This window comes from Anguilla anguilla, chromosome 1, assembly GCF_013347855.1.
Source record: "Anguilla anguilla isolate fAngAng1 chromosome 1, fAngAng1.pri, whole genome shotgun sequence".
Taxonomy (NCBI): Eukaryota; Metazoa; Chordata; class Actinopteri; order Anguilliformes; family Anguillidae; genus Anguilla; species Anguilla anguilla.
In genome coordinates this window covers 40680346-40700636 of record NC_049201.1, presented here as the reverse complement: position 1 = coordinate 40700636, position 20291 = coordinate 40680346, and the positions used below count along the sequence as shown (strand labels likewise).

The 20291-nt window shown below is 40.2% G+C and overlaps 2 protein-coding genes across 7 annotated transcripts in view; both read right to left on the bottom strand.

Moving 5' to 3' along the window:
• Nucleotides 1–14376, bottom strand: part of evla (Enah/Vasp-like a) — a 75049-nt gene extending 60673 nt beyond the window's left edge. Inside the window, exons 1-2 of one of the 2 annotated variants that reach the window (XM_035435441.1) lie at nucleotides 13927–14376; nucleotides 4236–4279 (exon numbers count right to left, since the gene is read on the bottom strand). Coding sequence is in view for 1 of the 2 variants with exons in the window: in XM_035435440.1 (XP_035291331.1) it covers nucleotides 13927–13931 (5 nt within the window). In the remaining variant the exon portion in view is untranslated. The remainder of the gene's footprint in view (nucleotides 1–4235; nucleotides 4280–13926) is intronic. The other variant, XM_035435440.1, reaches the window with a different exon arrangement.
• A 1732-nt stretch (nucleotides 14377–16108) lies between these two features.
• Nucleotides 16109–20291, bottom strand: part of eml1 (EMAP like 1) — a 94373-nt gene continuing 90190 nt past the window's right edge. For all 5 annotated transcript variants that reach the window (XM_035429016.1, XM_035428988.1, XM_035428998.1 and 2 more), the window contains 4 exons: nucleotides 18672–18759; nucleotides 18306–18401; nucleotides 18081–18211; nucleotides 16109–17971 (listed from right to left, as the gene is read on the bottom strand). In XM_035429016.1, the coding sequence (XP_035284907.1) occupies nucleotides 17846–17971; nucleotides 18081–18211; nucleotides 18306–18401; nucleotides 18672–18759 (441 nt within the window). In that variant the 3' untranslated portion in view covers nucleotides 16109–17845. The remainder of the gene's footprint in view (nucleotides 17972–18080; nucleotides 18212–18305; nucleotides 18402–18671; nucleotides 18760–20291) is intronic.

Below are 20291 nucleotides of genomic sequence, written 5' to 3'. Positions count from 1 at the left end.
CAGAGCAATTGTGATGCTCACTACAAAAGTCGGTTTCCAGAGCTGTCGGGGAAAAAGGGGGATTTGCTGGGAGTCGCCAGTGGAGGAGGAGTGCTCAGCTGAAGCCTTGAGTGGAGGAGGGGCATTCTCTGAGGCTGCAGTGGAGGAGGGGGAAGTTGCCGAGGGTTGCCAGCGAAGGGAAATTGGTTTGTAGGAGGACTCTTGGTTGTAGCTGTGTAACTGAAGAAGGAATCAGTTCTGGGACACACTGATCATCAGGTAGGACACACTCATACAGCTGCAATCAGCAGCTGTATGAGTGTGTCAGTAGTCCTACCTGATGCTTACACTGTTGGAATGTCAGGCAGACAATTTCCTCAGAACAATATTCCAAATCTACCTCTTGGAATGAAAAAACAGTTTCCAGTGCATACTATTATGTGGGTATGTACAGTATATCAGCCAGGAAAAATCTTTTGTAACCCACCCACAGTCTAAAAATGGTTCAAATAAATAAATAAATGCACAGCATGGATATAAAAAGATGGCTGCATTCTTGAGCAAAACAATTCTGTGGACACATTGCGTTCACTTTCCAAGATTCAATAACTTGCAGTGTACACAACATAAAAATTCTGAAAAATATTCAAATATTCCAAATAAGGAATGGAAAAAAAGTGAATTCTCTGAAGCTCATTATGAGGGGCAGCCACCATGTAGAGCATATATTATAGATAAAATAGCCCTGACGTCTGGGTAGGTAGTTGCAAATATGGTCTGCTGCAGTTAACATATTCCTCCAAGGGACACAAACATACCACAGAAGCAGCCCTACCCAAATATGCATATAAAAATTGGTAACTGACTGTGCCACTTTCACTGAGGTACAGACAATGCAAACCAACAGTTGTAAAGCAACTGACTGACCTGCCATCACTGGACACTGACACAACCGGGAATTCCCACTCTATGCCATATAGGGGTACAGTGTGAGGATTAAAGGTTCTGTGCTGCAGGCCTGAGCAAACACACCCACACAGAGGAAGGGGGGAGGGGGTTGGGGGGATGTACGGTCGCAGGTGCAGAGCTGTACTGGAGACTGGAGGGAGGGGGGAGAAGCAGCAGACACACGGAAACAGCCCCTCCCCCAGTCCCCCACCGTCTGCCCTTGCACAACATACAGCAGCTTCCTAATCCTTAAAGAGACAGGCTCCACTTCCGTGTGTCTGTGAGAATGCACATGAGGGATGTATATTTAAAATGATTAATTAAATGTACATTATTGTCAATGTTTAGTTTCAAAATTATTTCCATGAGCTGAGTTTTAAACAGTTTTAATCTTCTTTAATATTTGACATGTGTGATAAACTAAGGACTATACAAGTCTTCTTTCAATCAATGATTTCGGAATTATCACAAGAAATACTATAAAACTAGATTTGAGAAGATGATATTTTGCCATATAATGTAATGGGTCTGGTACCTGTTCTGCTCACTAATGTGCTGTGGTGGGTGGACCTATTTCCCACAGCTCCATCCAGCTGTGTTTCAAGTTGTCCGTATTCTACTTACATTTCCCTCAATCCCACCCCTGCAATCTTGGCCAATTTTAAATGCCTGCAGGCCTGGTCCACATCCATGTGAACCATATGAAATAGAGTAGTGCTTTTCCACTTGCTGCACAAGCACGTCCAGCACTTCTTTAAATTTAGCTGTTTTTTAACATCTGCCATCTCTGACACTTGTACATTTGAACTGGTTTCTGCTACTGGTGCAGGTACTAATGCAAAGGAAATTTGACCAGTGTCATGATCTGTCAAAAATGACCGGAGATAAACACCTTTTCTGAGGTGGCTTGCAGCTTTATTATTTATATGATAATTTTTCCCCTTGTTTCACCACAGGGTGTCACATTTGTCACATAGACACAAGATAGATATGGGCTGTACACCAATATAAATTGATTAATAGCACAACCAGGGGCTACTTGCATTCATATTTTATTTTATTGTTTTTATAAATTTGGTGCCTAACATTTGGCTGATGTGTCCAATTCCCACTATAATTTCGAGTAGCCAATTGCTCGTAACTGCAGCTGCATTCATGAGCTAACCCCACTGCCGATTTGGAAGAGTGGAGACATCCATGGTTCTCCTCCATGCCACAGACTACAGCCAAGCTCGCATAGAGCGGAGTTGGAAGACTTTTCAAATGTGGCTTTAGCATGCAGTCCATGGGTGACCAGTGGGGGTTGCTAGATACTGTATGAACCCCTCACCAAGTGAACCCACTCATATACTCTGCATTGATTGTTGATTATGGAATTACCAGCCACAGTCAGCACTGGCATGGTTTTGATCTGAGACCATGGGGCTCGATCTTGCATCACTGCACAGTGTCTTAACTGAATGCGCCACCCAGCAGCCACCCTACTTGTATGGTTTAATAAGCAACTGTGTCAAATGGGCCTGTTGAAAGCAATACCAAATACAGATTGCATGCTCAGGAAGTTTTATTCACTTCTGTTTTATTGTGAAATGAATAAAATCTTTTATTCTTTTCAAATGTTTTCAGCTGCTTCCTACATCCTGCTTCCTAATATTTCCTGTGCATATGCACAAGAGAGAGAGGGGAAGAGTACGAGAGAGGGACAGAGGGAAGCAGCCTCACAAGCAGATCTCATTGCAGGCTGAGGTCAGAGGCAGTTGCACCTGTCTTTTCAAATGATGACCCATTCACCCTTCCCCCGACACAAGGACAAAACTGCAAATTAAAAGTACAATGGCAGGTCACACACAAACACATGCATGCACACACACTCACACATTCATGTACATACACACACACACACAATTTCCAGCTCCCAGTAATGTCACAACCCTTGAGAAAAGATATGATGTAAGGACACCCTGCCTCCCATTTGCTGCCCTCTGCTGTTAGCACAACGCTGTTTACATCTCATTACACCCCCATCGCTTTTGCACTGATCCAGACTGGTCATGACATGCTGTCATCACTGCATGGTTCAACAGCAAGTTCTGCACACCCCCTTTTTTAACTCAAGCCTGAAAATGACATAACCAAATAAAATCGTTACTACTCTTTAGTCCTTATGCCTACAGGTATAATCCTGGTCTCTTTGGAAAGGCAACCCGCAGAAGTCTTGTTTTCCAAGAGTCAGAATTACTCTAAATATTATTGGAGTAAAGTCATTACTATAATAGCTTGCCACTGGCTGTGTACTGGGCAGAAGTTATAATGTCCATGTTGAGATGTAGCTTAATGGCAGGCCCCATTGGCTATACTAAGGGGCTGCTTGGCCAGTACTGCTCAGAAACTTGTAGGGGGTATCACCTTGTTCCTGATGAGTCTATACAAACCAGAGATAATACCATTCATGTACGCCAAACCCTCAGTGTGTATGCAATGGAAAAAAGAACAACAATAATAATTCCTCCAGGGAATTACTAAGTCAGCAATGGGCATTCTGTTGATGTTTCTCCGATTTAGCACATTTTTGGGAGAAAAAAATACTATAGAATTTGCTTGCTGGATCCTTGCCGTGATAAGAACACTAACTTTACTGGGATTCATGCCGTCTGCGTATTTCCCAAAAGCACTGAAGGTGAAGACCCCCAAGCTTTTTCACCTCCCCACATGGTGCGAAATAAGAACGCTTTGTTGCTAAAACATTGGCATTTATATGAGTTTTAAAACTTTCCAAAAGGTATATTGTGTGACCAGGTTGACAGAAAATATCACCGTAAAAAAAGTAATGCAAATAAACCCACTCTGGCCTGAATATTGGCCAGTGCGACCTAAAGGGTTAAGTCACATTAAAACGCTAACACCGCAGACAAACTTTTTTTGCAGTGCATGTGAGGGCCCAACACAGCACCGTTTTCTTTTATGTTTATTCTGCAACTGATGCAGCACTTTCACCTTCTGCCACTGCTTGCCATGAGAGGGATCACACATAACACGCTGTGCTGCTTCACACAATAAAGAAACCACAAGAAAGAAGAATCATAAAACAGCTCGCCTGAAACATGCAGCTGTCTCTGCAGCTGCAAAACAAGAAGGGGCGGAGCCTAAACAAAGACATAACAAGCAGCATGCAGATAGACATGTAGAGACAGCAGTGGGGCCTACTGTACCTAATGACTGAATGATCTCTAACAAACACAGGTCTTACAATGCGTAATACAGCACATTCACAGCACAAAAGACAAAAAGGCACCTGAAATAGAACTCACCTAATTTCATGAAAAGAATATATGGCTGCCACCCACAGTGGTGTCTGTGTAATAGTGAAAAACAAATCAAAAGAGGAAGTCCTTGAGTATATATGCGTTTGGAGGGTTTTTATAAAATAAAAAAATCATTGATAGGACCATCAAAACCTTTTGAAAAACTAAAAACTAAGCATTCTCATTGCTTTCATGCAAATTGTAAAACCAAAAACATTTTTTGGCATAACACTTTACATAAAATTCCAAATTCTAAGCTCAATTTTTTACATGAAATTGTCATGATGTCACAATTCAATGAAATGTGGTCACATGTTGGCATATCGTAAGTTCACCATTATGTAACTACTGTGATTTCAGGAATATAGCTTAACTGTGTGTTGCCCTAGAGGAAAAGTGAGCTTGATCAGCATCCTCACTCCATTCAATCTTACAAGAAACAAAAAGACTATCAGTGTGCCATAGTGCAGTTCTCTGGTCAGAGCAGAAGCAATGCAACCCCCTGTACAGCCCTTTAAAGGATAAAGAGATTACTGACTGACTCTTAATATCATTTTGGGCCTCTACAACACTGCACAAAATTATTTCTAGACTCTGCCCAGGAGGAATGGGCTGGAACTGACAACTGTTGCTGCAGTATGAGTGATGTCAGTTTCTGCCATGCACCACCAGTGTATGAGTGGTTTCAAGCCCATTCCGTCATCATGATCCTGTTCCTTTCACCTTTTCACTCTTTTTTTAGCAGCATTTAAGTCAAAACAAAGCAACTCCTGTGGATACAGAGAAACCAGAACAGCAGACCTAAGCTTGGCGATGACAAACACTATCCTATTACTAGTGATTAACACAATGTATCTTCAACAATGATCTGCATTGAATCAACTTGCATATGTCTTGGAACGTGTAAGTGTGTGTGTGTGTGTGTGTGTGTGTGTGTGTGTGTCTGTGTGCGTGTGTGTGTGTGTGTGTGTGTGTGTGTGTGGGCGTTTGTGTGTCAAACTTTGACTCTCCAAAAATAGACTTCTTCTATCTGATGCAAAGATAGATCAATAAGCTTCTTTGCAACGGTAAGATCTGTGAACCAAAAAGCATTCACATCCCAGCAAAGGAGCTTCATGGGGTTTATCATTACATGCAAGAGGAGGAGGAAGTAAGCCAGCAGGAACACAGCCAAATAAGGCGATGACAGTTGGAGTGCACAGGAAGGGCTGTTAAAGCATGGCACCTCACTGAACAGGGGTTTCAATGCACTGGTTAGGGCCGATGTGGTGTGCGTGCATGCATGTGTGTGTGTGTTTATGTGGCACCTTCTGTTTTATTCTTGTCTAAATGTGATACTTTGGATATAAACTGTTTTTTTACTATCTGACACACACGTAAAACCTTGGGAATCAAGTAATAAGCTATCCAAAGAGAGTATTGTATTGAGTCTGTGCTTACATGCATTCAGATATTAGATTGCACAAGGAAATGCATTTGAATACATGCATTGGAAGATGTCAATTTGAAAATGTGTATTTGTAGCACATTGACTGGCCTGCTCCTGCAGACTGTTATATAAAGCAATAAGCCTCTGACCCATATTATTCCTCTCCGAAGCACTTGCAGAAAAACTAAACACTCAGCAAATTCACGTTCCTCATTTCAGCTATTCCAGCAGATAAATCACCAAAGCAACTGTTGAAATGGTTCAATGTATATAAACAGCTCAGGTCTGTGAAACATTGACATGGAGCTAGATGTGTAATCACTGTGACTTTGACTGGCTTTCAATACCCTACATACCATGACCATGAAGACTAGCAGTCGTTACGGCGACAGCTAATGGGGATCCAAAATAAACAATAAACAATAAACAATGACCTTAAAACATGGTGCACTATGAAAATAATATATTGGGATATAGCTCTTTGCAATGGAGCACTTGGCTTTGTAGATCAAAGGGATTCATTCAGTTTTCTACTGAAAGGCCAGTCCCTTTTCAAATACACAACTTAACAGTTCCTTATATCCCTGAGAAAGACACCCCCTGGCATATTGAGTCAAGTATGTGCTTCATAGAGCTTTAGAGAGCTCAAATATATATTCTTACCCCACAACTGCACCCTGTCAATGAAACTTGACTTTTTACTGTGGGATGAAATTATATACTGCCTCTATTTATAATTGCAACCCCTTCTTAGGTGATTACTGTATGCTGCTTATTTTCTTATTTTTGTGGGACAACAAGAGATGAATAAAGGAATGTAGTTGTCAAGGGGATATTGAAAACTATTTAGTGGAAGATGATGATGAAATTGATAACCTACTCTTTATACATAAATTTAAAAAAAAATTATGAATAAAGTGCATTAAATAAGAGCTTTCACAATTTTGTAATAAGCACATAATATCAGGATTTGCTGAATAGAGATTTTGTGTTATATCCAAGCAGACTCAGATGACCATTTACAGAATCCCTTGAATAAACCTGTAACCTTCCTCTGCTTTCTGATATATAAGCACAATTCAGAAAATCTTGCTGATGCATTTCTAAAACAAAATAGTTTGCTACATAATTGGCCAGCAGCTGAGGTGCAGGGATGTGATGACTCTTTATATTTAGACCCCTCAGCATGACAGGCTAAAATAGCAGCGTTAGTGTAGGCGGACAGCCAGAGGAGGCAGAACGCACGGCAATCCCCCTGTGATTCAACAATGATGTCACTCAGCCCACGCAACCTCTCATCAAAATATACACAGTCTAAGCAGATTAATGAGTCACGTTTTGGATTTGTCTGGCTCTGTTTATTCCCGAGCATGACTTTGATAATTCTGTAAGTTCCCCTTTGCGGGATCTAACAATTATATCATCACAATTATATTTCATTCAGAATGCATTTCAACTGAGCGAGGGCTGATGCCATTTGAAAGGCAATACCTTATATATCTAAAATAAATCATGCATTTTTCAAACGCAGATTTGCAAGTGACAACTACTGTCCTACAAATGCACTTCAGAAATCAATTTTTTATTTGCTCGGTCTCACTCTTACATATACCACAGCATTTAAAAGACTATGCCACCACCATTTTTTGCACAATTGTGAGTTTCTCCCAGGGACTGAAACCTGCAGCATCTGGGCTACTCTTTAGGCTCCATAACCTCATGTGGTCTTTAGCGACATAGACAAACACTTCCACAGGGGGTCACTCCTCACTTAATTTGCACCTAGAGCTGACCTTCCAAAGCTGTCCTGGAAAAGCAGATGACTATAGAAATGATAACACTTCATTTGCTACTAAAAATATTCCTGCTTATGCAGACGGTGTAGAAATAAAATGACTAAAGGCTCTGATTATACACACAGTGCAACAGTAGGCCAGGCAGCTGCCCAAGATTTGAGAATGTGACGTGCCGAAGATTTCAGCTGCGCTCCCACATGGTTGAAACACTGAAATCACCAAAGACTGGGCGGGGCAACATCAGACTCAGCCCAAAACATCCACATCTGCTACTGCAAACTGCCCTCCCACACACTGCCACAAATGACTTCTGCTTCTAACAACACCCTGTGTGGAGTTATATTTGTTACTGTAGGTCCAGATAAAGATAGAAAATATGCAAACAAGAAGGAAACAGAAAATAACAAATCTATTAGAATGGAACTGACAGAGTGTGTCCTTGTGGGCCTAAATAATACAGATATTTGCAGAAATGAAATTAATACTGTATAAAGCAGTTTTAAAATATGAAATATATAGCCCCTTTCCCTTAACCCCTAGGACTCGAAAAGTTTTTTTGGCCATTTTTCACTATCTTAATTTTTTTTTTTTTTACGGTTTTTTACATGGTAATTAATAATCCACATATCAGCAGTTTTAATTCTCATATTCACAGTATTCATACGAAAATCAACAGTAATGATAGTTATATCACTGTATGACACCATCCCCTGTGTAATACTAATATCTGTGGTAATAATATTAATACTAGCTGTATTAATACCAGCAGAGGAGGCAGGAAAGCTGTCCTTAGGTTTCCATCGCTGTTCAGCAGTAAAAGCTGCATGACTCACAGTGCACCCAAATAGCATAGATCATGTGCTTCCTGAATGACTAGACTGGAGGGGATAGGAGGGACATGTTGCTGTATGTCTCTTAACAGCAAATTCAGTCACCTGGCTGAATACAAAAACTAGTCAACAGTAATGTACACAATTTCTTCCAACCAATGAGAGTAGGTTCAATGTCTGTGACTTTCAGCTGATTCTGTCAAGCCTGTGCACACTGACTGTCCATATCGTCCACTGGAATTGGAATTGAATGTTCATGTAAAAGCACCATTTGTGAGCACTGAAGCACAGAGGACACTTTCACTGTTGGCACATGGTAAACAAAGGGTTAACTTGTTCATACCAATCTGCCTGAAGGCCCTCTTTGGATTTTTTATTTTTATTTTTTTGAATGGAAAGAAGAAAGTGTAGTAGAGCAATTTTTTTTTAGAAGTAAATGAACTGTGTGCTGAGTAAGGTGCTCTACAGTACAACTCTGCTCCAAGGGAAAGCCTACTTTATCAATATAAAAGTATATTTGCGTAGCTGTATTCAGCATGACCTTCATACTGTCTATGGAGCTTGTCCAGTAATGCCACAGACACTGTTGTAAATGCTGTATATCCAGGGAGCCTATTACCATGAGCAACCAGCAACCTAAAGCACACCCAGTCCCTATATAATTACACCCCTCTGTCACAATATAAACCACAACCACTCATCAGCCCCTATATACTACACACACTCAGTTTCTATATAGACCACAATGCAAAAATGCAGGGGCTTTAGCATCATGGTATCCCATGAAACCTCCCTTGTACCCTCTAATCACATGTGCTGGTGCATGTCACATGAGAAGACCAACATTGCACAAAATGACAGACTACTCAAAATTATTTTCCATCAAGTCCCATATGAGCAGCAAACCCCTTCACTTTCCATTCCTCCACATAAATGATAAGCCACACAGAAAACAATCTGTTGTGAAAGTCAGCGTGCTACTAGGCATGCATTGTATAATAAAGACAATGAAAAAGCCATTATTAACTGGCACATGTGTGTCTGCACAGAGACAAGTAATATTGCTTTCAAATACATTAACACAGTATCACATTTCAGACAGTTCCTACATTATTTACAAATTGTCAATCCAATGCACTGGTGCTAAACGTATTGTGGACCCATATGAATGAACACCCCTGAACATCCCTACTTGGTTTGTGTTGACTGATTCAAAGCTAGTATAAGACAGGTACACTCTGAAGGCATAAGGTCATCCCTGCTGAATCCTCCTGTGTCCTCTGTGGTTGCCATGAAGACAAGGAAATAGTACTGTGCAATTTACAGCATGCACCCTTTCAATAGTGGATAGTATATATGATACACTTATGACACTTGTAATTGTTCAGCAGCTTCCAATTATGTGTATAAGTATAAGCTAGGAATGCATAAAGTGAAGCTAGAGAAGTTACACAGAAATGTCTGAAACAGATCTCCATACCAAACCATTCATTTTCAATAACACAAAAAATATCAAATATTAAATAATGCCTTTGTAGAATAAAAATGTCTATCTTAAAACCAAACTACAACTCCCATAAGGGCACTTCAGTTCATTTCAACCAGTGAGACCTGTGGTTTTTACCACACTTTGTACTTTTTCTGCTGATTTGTAAATACATAAATTAATACATACAGTGTGCTCCATAATGTTTGGGACAAAGACATTTCACATGTGGTTAAAGTGCAGATACTTTTATTAAAGGGTAGTTTTATACATTTTGGGTTCACCATGAAGAAATTACAGCACTTTTTATACACAGACCCCCCAATTCAGGGCACCATAATGTTTGGGACAGATAGCTTCACAGGTGTTTTTGATTAGTCAGGTGTGTTCAATTGCATGCTTAGTGCAGGTATAAGAGAGCTGTGAGTATCTAGTCTTGATTCTAGGCTTTTGATTCTGTTATTGGCATTTGTCAACATGAAGACCAGAGTTGTGTCATTGAAAGTCAAGGAAGCCATTATGAGGCTGAATAATAAAGAAAGAAAAACAGTCAGAGACATAGGCCAAACCTTAGGCTTACCAAAATTAACTTTTTGGAACATCTTTACAAAGAAGCCGAGCAATGGCAGGCTCAGTAATCTCAAAGAGCCTGGTAAGCGAAGGAAGCCCTCTACAGTTGATGAACAAATAATTCTCACCATAGAGAATAAAAACACCCAAACACCTGTCTGACAGATCAGAAGCACTCTTCATGAGGTAGGCGTGGTTGTGTCAGTGACTACTGTCCACAGAAGACTTCACAAACAGAAATACAGAGGCTATACTGCAAGGAGCAAACCACTAGTTAGCCATAAAAACAGGATGGCTAGGTTACAGTTTCCTAAAAAGTACCTAAAAGAGCCTACAGAATTCTGGAGAAAGATGAGACCAAGATTTACTTGTAGAAGAGTGAGGGTGAGCACAAATAAACTGCCCAAGATCCAAAGCAACCCCCTCATCCATGAAACATGATGGTGCGGGTTGTATGATTTGGGTATGTATGGCTGCCACAGATACTGGCTTCCTTGTCTTTATTGATGATGTAACGGCTGATAGAAGCAGGAGAATGTATTCAGAATTTTACAGAAGCATCTTATCTGCCCAAGTTCATCCAAGTGCCTCCAAACTCAGTGGATGGTAATTCATCCTACAGCAAGACAATAATCGTAAGCATACTGCTACAGCAACAAAGGAGTTTTTTCAAACCTAAAAACTGGAAAATTCTTGACTAGCCAAGTCATTCACCTGATCTGAATACAACTGAACATGTGTTTCACATTCTAAAGAGAAAGCTTAAGGAAACTAGCCCCCGAAACAAGCAGGAGCTGAAGATGGCTGTAGTGCAGGCCTGGCAGAGCATCACCAGAGAAGATACTCAGCACATGGTGAAGTCTGTGGGTCAGAGACTTCAAGAAGTCATTGATTTGGGCTGTACTGGGGCAGTAATTATTAAATATTTATTTATTTCATTTCTTATTTATTTCATTATCAATTTATTAATTTTTGTCACATTTAGCTTTCCATAGATATGTGCTCAGCATTGTGCTAAGAGATTGAATCAGTTCATAGAAGGATATCATTACTTTATTTGCTTAATTCTACTACTTTTTTTAAAGATTGAGCTCATACTTTGATTTTCATCATGTTGTGATTGTTCAACAGTAAAATGGTTTTAAACCTTCAAAACTAAATTTTAAATGATTAAAGTCAATAATTTGTTAGATGAAACAAACATATAGACGAGAGTGAATGATTACATAGGTACAGTATGTGTACCACAGTGTGTCACAATGTTTTTGCATTATTTTTCAATGTGATATCAATGTTTCATCTTAAACTAACAAAAGGGGCAAATTTAAATGATTTACATTGGACAAAGAATTTCTGGAGATAGTTGCTTTAGTAGTCCTGCATATCACCCTCGGAGTCCACCCAGTTGTGATCAAGGAATTTATGATCATGAACATGTATAGTTTTAGACATTTTATATTAGTGATCTCTCAGTATTTCAGTTCAAACTGAGAACAACTTCATTTTTGCATTTTTGCCAAGACGTAATCAAGTATTGTAATGTAAATTGTACAAGTGTCTTGTTTCATTTAAGCCATTCTGCAAGTCTCTGTGATGCTCACATCTGGAGCTATAAAGCCTTAAATACAACATCCCCTAAATGGATAATTATTGGCCAGATTTGGCATCTGCATGGAGGGGCTAAATATACAAATCAAAAATATTATATTTATAAATATATTAAAATAAAATTATATTCACACAGACATAAAGTCAATATTTTATTAGTTGTGCACACATTTCTCAGGATCTGCAGCAGAACAAGCAGTGCCATCAGGGTGGGATGCTTTTGAAGCTTTGAATCTCCAGCTTACTCTACATGACAAAAACACATAAACAGTATTTGTTCTCAAGCCATTTTCAAAACTGTGGAATGGTCCTGCTGTGAAGCCAGCATCAGTCCCCTGTATGGAGGTGGCACACAGTAGTTTCTACAGTCAGTTGCTACACTGCCAGAGACACTTAGTTTCACCTGGCTAAGTATGGGCTCACATGGCCGGGGGACATCTCTTACCAGTGAGGTCAAGGCTGGCAGACTTACACTGCCTGCCGTGGAACAGAGAGCAGCAGAGCTTTCCAATGAAAGACCACATATAGCCATTTCTCACTGAAGGAAATCTGTTCAAATAGAACAGGCATTTGGGAAAAAAAATAAGACAGAATATGTAAGAAGTTTACTTTCCTTAAGCGGACAGAGCACTGCACTTGTGTACAGAATACAACGACGTGCTGAACAGTATTTGACACACTAGGTTCAGATGCGGTCAAAAGAACACAACATGTTTACTGGATTGTATCCTATTGCAAGTGTATTTCAGTACCCTGAGGTCATGTTTGTCCAGGATGAAGCAGTAGATAGTTGGCAAGCCAAAACCAAAGCGCTTTGATTTTTATAGTTGTCCATTTAAGCTTGACTGGACCCTGGACACTGTTTCTAAATCAAGGGTGTCAAATTCAAGTGCTGGAGGACTGCAAATTATGGGATATTTTGTGGTTTTATTTCAGTTAGCAACACATAAAATTAATTCTCTATAGTACATACACAATGGGTGTCTGTTGAAGAAGTATCATAGATTAGTTTCATTTTTGTGCTGTGAGCACATTTCCGCTCCAGTTTTCACAGTGTGCCACCCATCCGGAAGATCTTAGGTATGTCACTGTCGTGACAGTAGGCAAAAGAGGCTTGGATTTGGAGAGACAGGGATTGTCTATGCACATGAGTTCTCTTCTTTGCCAAGTGACCTTCAGTATTTTGCACACCAATGCTGCACACCAACTATGCAATGATGCACATGCGCCTGTTGATGTGTATCTCGATATCCCACTGGCATTTAGCGTGACTCATTCACTAGGTGTCATCCTTAAAAATATAATAATAATAATAATTATTATTATTATTATTATTATACGGTAGGCCTAATGAATCAGTTAATAACATGCAGGTACTACAGCCACACGGCGATTCATTAGACAGCTGACGTTCTGACGTTCTCTCATGTTCTGTACTGTTCTTTATTACAATGTTATGCACGGCTTACCGACACATGTGTAGCCTCGTTTCCATGACGACATTCTCCCTATTCCTTTCGGCCACGCTCAGTTTTACTGAATGATCATTCTGCAGCACTTTCATCAGAAACAGAGGTATCCGTAAAATTGATATACCAGCAAATATGAATGCATTAAGAAACTTGCACTATTTGCATTTTTATTTTTAAATAGTGAAAATCTATTTCATGTTATCATAAAGAAATACTGCCCCACCTTGAGAAATATAGAAACACCATGCCGGCTTACTCAGCTCTCCATTGCGTTTTTCTAAGGGCTCTAAACAATCACTGGGCAAATTCAGTTTCTATTCATCGAAACGGCAGGTAATTAAATCCCACCAAATGCACCGCCCACCTTCGGTCATTGAACAACATGTTTGATAAAATTTGATTGTAAGTGAATTGACATGTGCCGCTTGTAAAATCCCAAATTCTATCTCACATTGATTAATTACCGTGACCGTGCCTAAGCAAACGCATGCTTCTCTGTTGCTTACCTCATTTTCCTTTCCTTTTGGAATGAAACGATGAAACACTTGCTAGCCTTTCCGCTCAAGCTTTTCGGGGCAGGTTTGAGCGCACTGTCAATGTTGTAATATTGATAAATATATGAATAATACACTAATGCTGTGTGTTATATTGTGACAGTCAGGGAATTCACTATCAGTCGCTTGCTGATGCTGAAACACTACACAAGAAATCCAATGTTTTCCCGTTGATATGTAGCCAGTTTGCATTCCATTCGCTCTCGCGATTTGCTTGTCTCCTCAATTCCATGCTTGAGCGATGCTGGCTGTTGTCTGTTTGAAATGACGGGGCATTGTGGGTGACAGCTGCTCCAGAGTTGCCATCTTTCCTTCTTCTCCGTAGTGTTTGGAAGAGAGAGGAAGAGCTTAATATGAATCCACGCAAAACGACTGCCGCTCTGCTGCCCACTGGCGACGGATAATGTACGCCGGCAGTTGCAGGGAAACCCCCTCTTAAGAAAAAATGAGCTTATGACATCACTCCCCTACTCTTTCTTTTTGATTCTTTTGTAAATGAGAGGTGATATGATTGTTTTAATGAATTATGAACCAAATAGTGTCATATCCCATCTACCAGGTTTCCACAACCATATGAACACACGATAGCCCACAGTTGCCCCAAGTTTTTTTTTCTTCGTTTGTGAAATTCCTTCTATGACACTGTCATACGTACCAGTATCACAATATGCTAAATGTCAGTAATGATTGTCGGCCGAAGGTGATATTTTAAGTAAATTGGAGACACATTTTGCCAAATCCTTATGTCACAGCAGTATATACAAAACAGACTAAAAGCAAAATGTCCAAATCCAAGAGAATCTGAGATGATACATCCCAAGAGACAGGCAGCCTTCCAGTTTCCCACAATGCCTTGCAACCTCTGGAAAAGCACTCTGCTTTTCATAAATATAGTGGCCTATTCTCCAGAGGGGTTAGGCTACCTAACTCAGCATATATTCTTTGCATTAAGAAAACATGCTGTTACAGCTTCTACCTGCTACATTTACAAAGTTCCTGTAAAATGCTCCCTTTTAAAGCTGATGCATATTGATCTAGATTTTAATTTGTATACTTATACTTATAAACTTTTATATGTAGAGCAGTGCAGGAATAAGGCATAGTTGTAGAATATGACTGATGTGGTCAGGGGTGCCACCAGGGATTTTTGGTTCCATGACACATCACATTAGATCACACCATCCCAGATCACCGGACCCCTCTCAGTCAGGGCCTTTGGAATCACTCTAATCCCCCACAGAGCATCCCTGGAGAATAAGATAGTAGTCCTGTCCTTGAATTCATTAGGTTCAGTGAAGACAGAAATGTGGATTAGACCAACCTTGCTTCATAGTGGGATCATGATATCCCATTGCAAAACACTGCATACTATCTTTGACAGATATTCAATGCATAAAAACATCAAAACCAGTAATAGAAAGGGAAATTTTTAGGATATTTATATGTTGTTTAGGATATGTTGTTTAGTATATTTCTATAAGCGAGCAGCTGGACTTTAGTTTTTTTTCAAACATTTTTGCTTGCACTTCTGGAGTGGCTGTAATAGAGTGGTGAATTTAACACTACCATGTTTAACGCAGCTTTTGTAAATCACTTTGGATAAAAGCATACGCTAAATGCCTACATTGTAAACTGTACCTCCTTATGAAAACTTCCCCTGTACCTATGATCGATGTAATAAAAAGCATCTAATATAGGGGAGCATCTTAAAATGTTTGACTAATCTTTAGCATATTAACTACTGTACTTTTTGTCCACTGTTCAGCACAATGGATGACAGCTGAACCATTACAGTTAAGGCAGCTCTGAGTGATGGCGATATAGCTCAGGAGGTAAGACCGATTGTCTGGCAGTCGGAGGGTTGCTGGTTCAAACCCTGCCCTGGGCATGTCGAAGTGTCCTTGAGCAAGACACCTAACTCCTAACTGCTCTGGCGAATGAGAGGCATCAATTGTAAAGCGCTTTGGATAAAAGCGCTATGTAAATGCAGTCCATTTACCATTTACCATGGTCAGTTGCCCTTAGTGTGCGTGCGCATGCATGTATGTGTGTCTTTGTGTTTGCAAATTATTTCCATTTTCTAATGTACAAAGTTTATAAAGTGACACATTTCTGCACCATAAGCACACACAGGTTAAATGAATTAAATCCATATTTATTTTCAAACAGAGATGAGCTGTGATTAGAGTCATAACTACCATTTTAACCATGTAATTACTCTACATACATTCCTCATCGTAAACAGTACATTGCAATCATTTATCTACTTTCCCCATCTTTTCTTTCTATTTCCTGACAGATAAAACTGCAAGGATTCCTGTTTCATTGATAACTCTCCAAAGCAGATCCTCCTCCTGTCCATATAGCTTAGAGCACTACCAGAAGTCCTGCAACTCACTAGCCATGGTATCATGGGTATAGTCATATCTGCCAGCTAATATGCAGTCATAATCAAAGTTTAGATATGCAAAATGTGGTCATGTCCAAACTGTTTTTTTGTTTTGTTTTCAGAAACAAAACAATTAAAGGTAATTCGTTATTTTAGATGACAAACAGTTTTATGTTTGGCATCCCCTGCAGCTTGTTACAGAACATTCTGTAATTTCCTAGTTGGGGGTAAAGTGAGAAACATATTGCTTGAGATGTGTGATACTTAATTAGCAGAGTTAATGAAAAGGCTGGATATAAATAATGTAACCAGTTGTGATAAGAAAGCCATTCTGTGGTTTAGCAATGGAGTGACAAATGTGGTTGCCCTGTGTTTGTAACACGTCATTGCTGTCATGGTTTTAAACGGTGACAGTGCAAATTAAGACATTAAAATGTCTGTATTTATAGTGGTAGTTCTCACTAGTATAACTATGTTATAATACAGTTTGGCAGATCACAACCTCCTGTTTAGATATGTGTTTTACAATATTTGTCTGTTTATGATTATGTAACACCAAATTAGTAACCTCATATCAAAGACTTAAGAGCATAATGTATGTGAAAATGCAAAGAGTACAACAGCTTAACTCTTTGTAAAGTGAGTTCACACTGCTTTGGGTGTAAATGTTTCCCTCTCTTGGTAGCCACAGTTATTGGTTGTGAAGAAGTGTTTTTAAGTAAGTACAAGACAATCTCAAAAAGTAAAAAGGCATTCTCATGCAGAAGGTGCATGCACTAGTTTCAAATCTTGCTGCTATTACACACACTCACACACATGCGCGCACACACAATGTGAGCACTGTGTTTGATCTTTGGGAATTGAAAAAGAGAAAATGAGTAAGGAAATGTGACTGAAAAGTTGACTTGCTTTTGAAACAGTGCAGTTCCTTACGAAGCCAAAAGGTAATGGCAGCAAAAATAAACAACTGAGGTTGATCAGCAATGCTGATCTCAGCATTTAAACCAGTAACAAAGAAAAAAACAGGTATTTACAGTCTGTGAAAGGCATTAGTGCTATGGCTAGACAAGAAAGGGCCAGCTGTCATTATGGACTCAACTGGCATAAATACTTAAGTATAGTTTGCGCATTATATTTTGGTGAAATACATGCAAATTAGGCTGTATAAAGTACTGTTTGTGTTTTGAATGTGGAATGGTGTCTGTTGGACAGTACTGCTGTTGCCATGATGTGGAGCTGTGGGAGTTTCAAATGCCAGCGCTGGATTCCTGAGCTGTGAAATATAGGTAATATGCTGAATAACATGGTACTCAGGGTCTGCCAGGGGATTCCATCACATCAACCTGCTGCTGTCAGGTTGTTTCTTTCAGCTCCATGTGCCTTCCATATGGGCTTTCTGGGCCAGTCACCCCCCCCCCCCCCCCACCCCACCCACTCCTTTTCTGGAGAGTACTCCCTCAATGCCTCCCCCTGGTGGCTGTCCTATGCAACTCGCCATTGCATGATGCTCATGTCTTTCCCGCCGGTGGAGATCAGGTAACTGTCATCAAATAGGAAGTTCACGTTGGTCACATGGCTGCTGTGTCCACCATATACGTGACTCGGAGCCTAAAGGGACAAAGAATGAAACATATTCAGCAGCCATCTCTTTGTCTTTCCTGGCCTTCACTCCTGTCACCACACCCTGCCCCCCCCCCAAACCAAGGCAGGTATTTACCCGAAACTGCGAACATGGGTACGCAAACAGATGGACTTTTCCAAAGTCATCGCCGGTGACAAGAAGCCTCTTCTCATTGGATCTGCACACAGCATTGATGTCAGTTCCATCAGAGCCCTCTGGCCACAGCCCTGAGAGAGAGATGAGCACAGGTGAACACACGCATCACGCATCACGTGTTGGTGTGTGAGGTGGTGTGTAGCGGGGGCCATCAGGCATGCTCACCAAAGACGTGGAAGCCCAAGGTGCAGGTGCAGGTCTCCCACACAATGTCCCGGGTCGTCTCCACGCTCACCACCTGTTTACAAACTGATGGGATCCCTGTGGGGGAGGGGCCCGATCAGCGTCACACTACAGCATTTATCTTACTGTATCAACGCTACTACGTAGTGCATTAGCTTGGAACATGCCCTCATCCAGGCAAGGTACTCTCATTCACGCAACTGTTACTTACAAGTACAACAAGAATCTTATCTAACACCTGAGACTGCAACTTTTGGTCCATCGCTCTAAAGACCCCTGATAGTCTGAGGCACATCATTCCTACTGATTCATGCAATGGCCCTTATGTGTCTCACAAAGCATACTCACAATAGAGGATCTCATAGTCTCCTGAGTTTGACATGAGATATTGCGAGTCCACAGACCAGTCCATGTGGGTAATGAAGCTGGAATGACCCTGGGAGATGATAATGAGACCGTAATGAGACCATTTACAAAATATCACATTGGTAAACAGGAAAAAGTGTACAACCTTATGGGACATTCTGTATTTGAACAGATAGTAATGTGGTTCTTCAATTTGTGTGTTGGGACCCATAAACAGTGAGCTCCATAATGTTTGGGACAAAGGCAAAAAATGTTTCCTTGATTTGGCTCTATACTCCTCAATTTCAATTTATTGTTGTAAACCAACAATTCACATATGGTTTAAGTGTACATTCTCAGTTTTTATTGAAGGGTATTTTTATACATTGGTTTCACCATGTAGAAATTACAGCACTTTCTACACACAGACCCCCCCATTTCAGGGAACCATAATGTTTTCAACAAATGGCTTCACAGGCGTTCCTAATTAGTCAGGTGTGTTCAATTGCTTCCTTAGTCCAGGTATAAGAGAACTGTGGGTATCTAGTCTAGATTCTAGGTCTTTGGAGCCTGTTATTGACATTTGTAAACAAGAGGACCAGAGAAAGTCCAATGAAAGTCATGAAAGCCATTATGAGGTCAAGAGATAAGAAACAAAGTCAGAGACAGAGGCTTTAACCTTAGGCTTACCAACCTTAGGCTTACCAAAATCAACCGTCTGGAATGTCATTAAGAAGAAAGAGAACACTGGTGAGCTCAGTAATCACAAAGGGCCTGGTAGGCCAAGGCTGACCTCTACAGTTGATGACCAAAGAATTCTCACTATGATGAAGAAAAAACCCCAAACACCTGCCCAACAGATCATAAGCACTCTTCATGAGGTAGGCGTTGATGTGTCAGTGACTACTGTCCACAGAAGACTTCACAAACAGAATTACAGAGCCTACACTGCAAGATGCAAACCACTAGATAACCACAAAAATACGATAGCCAGGTTGCAGTTTGCTAAGAAGTACTGAAAAGAGCCCGCAGAGTTCTGAAGAAAGGTCTTGTGGACAGATGACAGCCAAAGCACCCCTCACATCCATGAAATATGTTGGTGGGGGTGATATGGGGGTGATAAGCAGTCACTGAGTGCAAAGGATATGTAACAAAATACTAAACATGACTAACTTCATTTGCATAACATTAATATGCCCCAAACATTATGGTGCCCTGAAATGAAAGGGACATGCTGTATAAAATATGCTGTAATTTCTATAAGGTGAAGCCAAAGTGCACTTAAACGACATGTAAATTGTTTGATTACAAATCTAAAAGTGTGGAGTACAGAGCCAAATCAAGAAAAAATATGTATTTGTCCCAGACATTATGGAGCTCACTGTATATCATACTCTATTTTAATAAAGGGTGGGTCACAGAAAATCAAATTTTTTTCTTTAGGTGGATCATGGTTCAGAAAGGTTGGAAGGCTATAATATAAGTTGCAGACTGTTTCTATGTACATTACAGAGTTTTTATGGCCATTTGAGGGGTATGTTAACTATTGGGGATAAAATGGCCTGGCAATTGTAAATGCCACAAATAATCCTCTAAATTAGATCCATCATCTAGTTTTAAAAT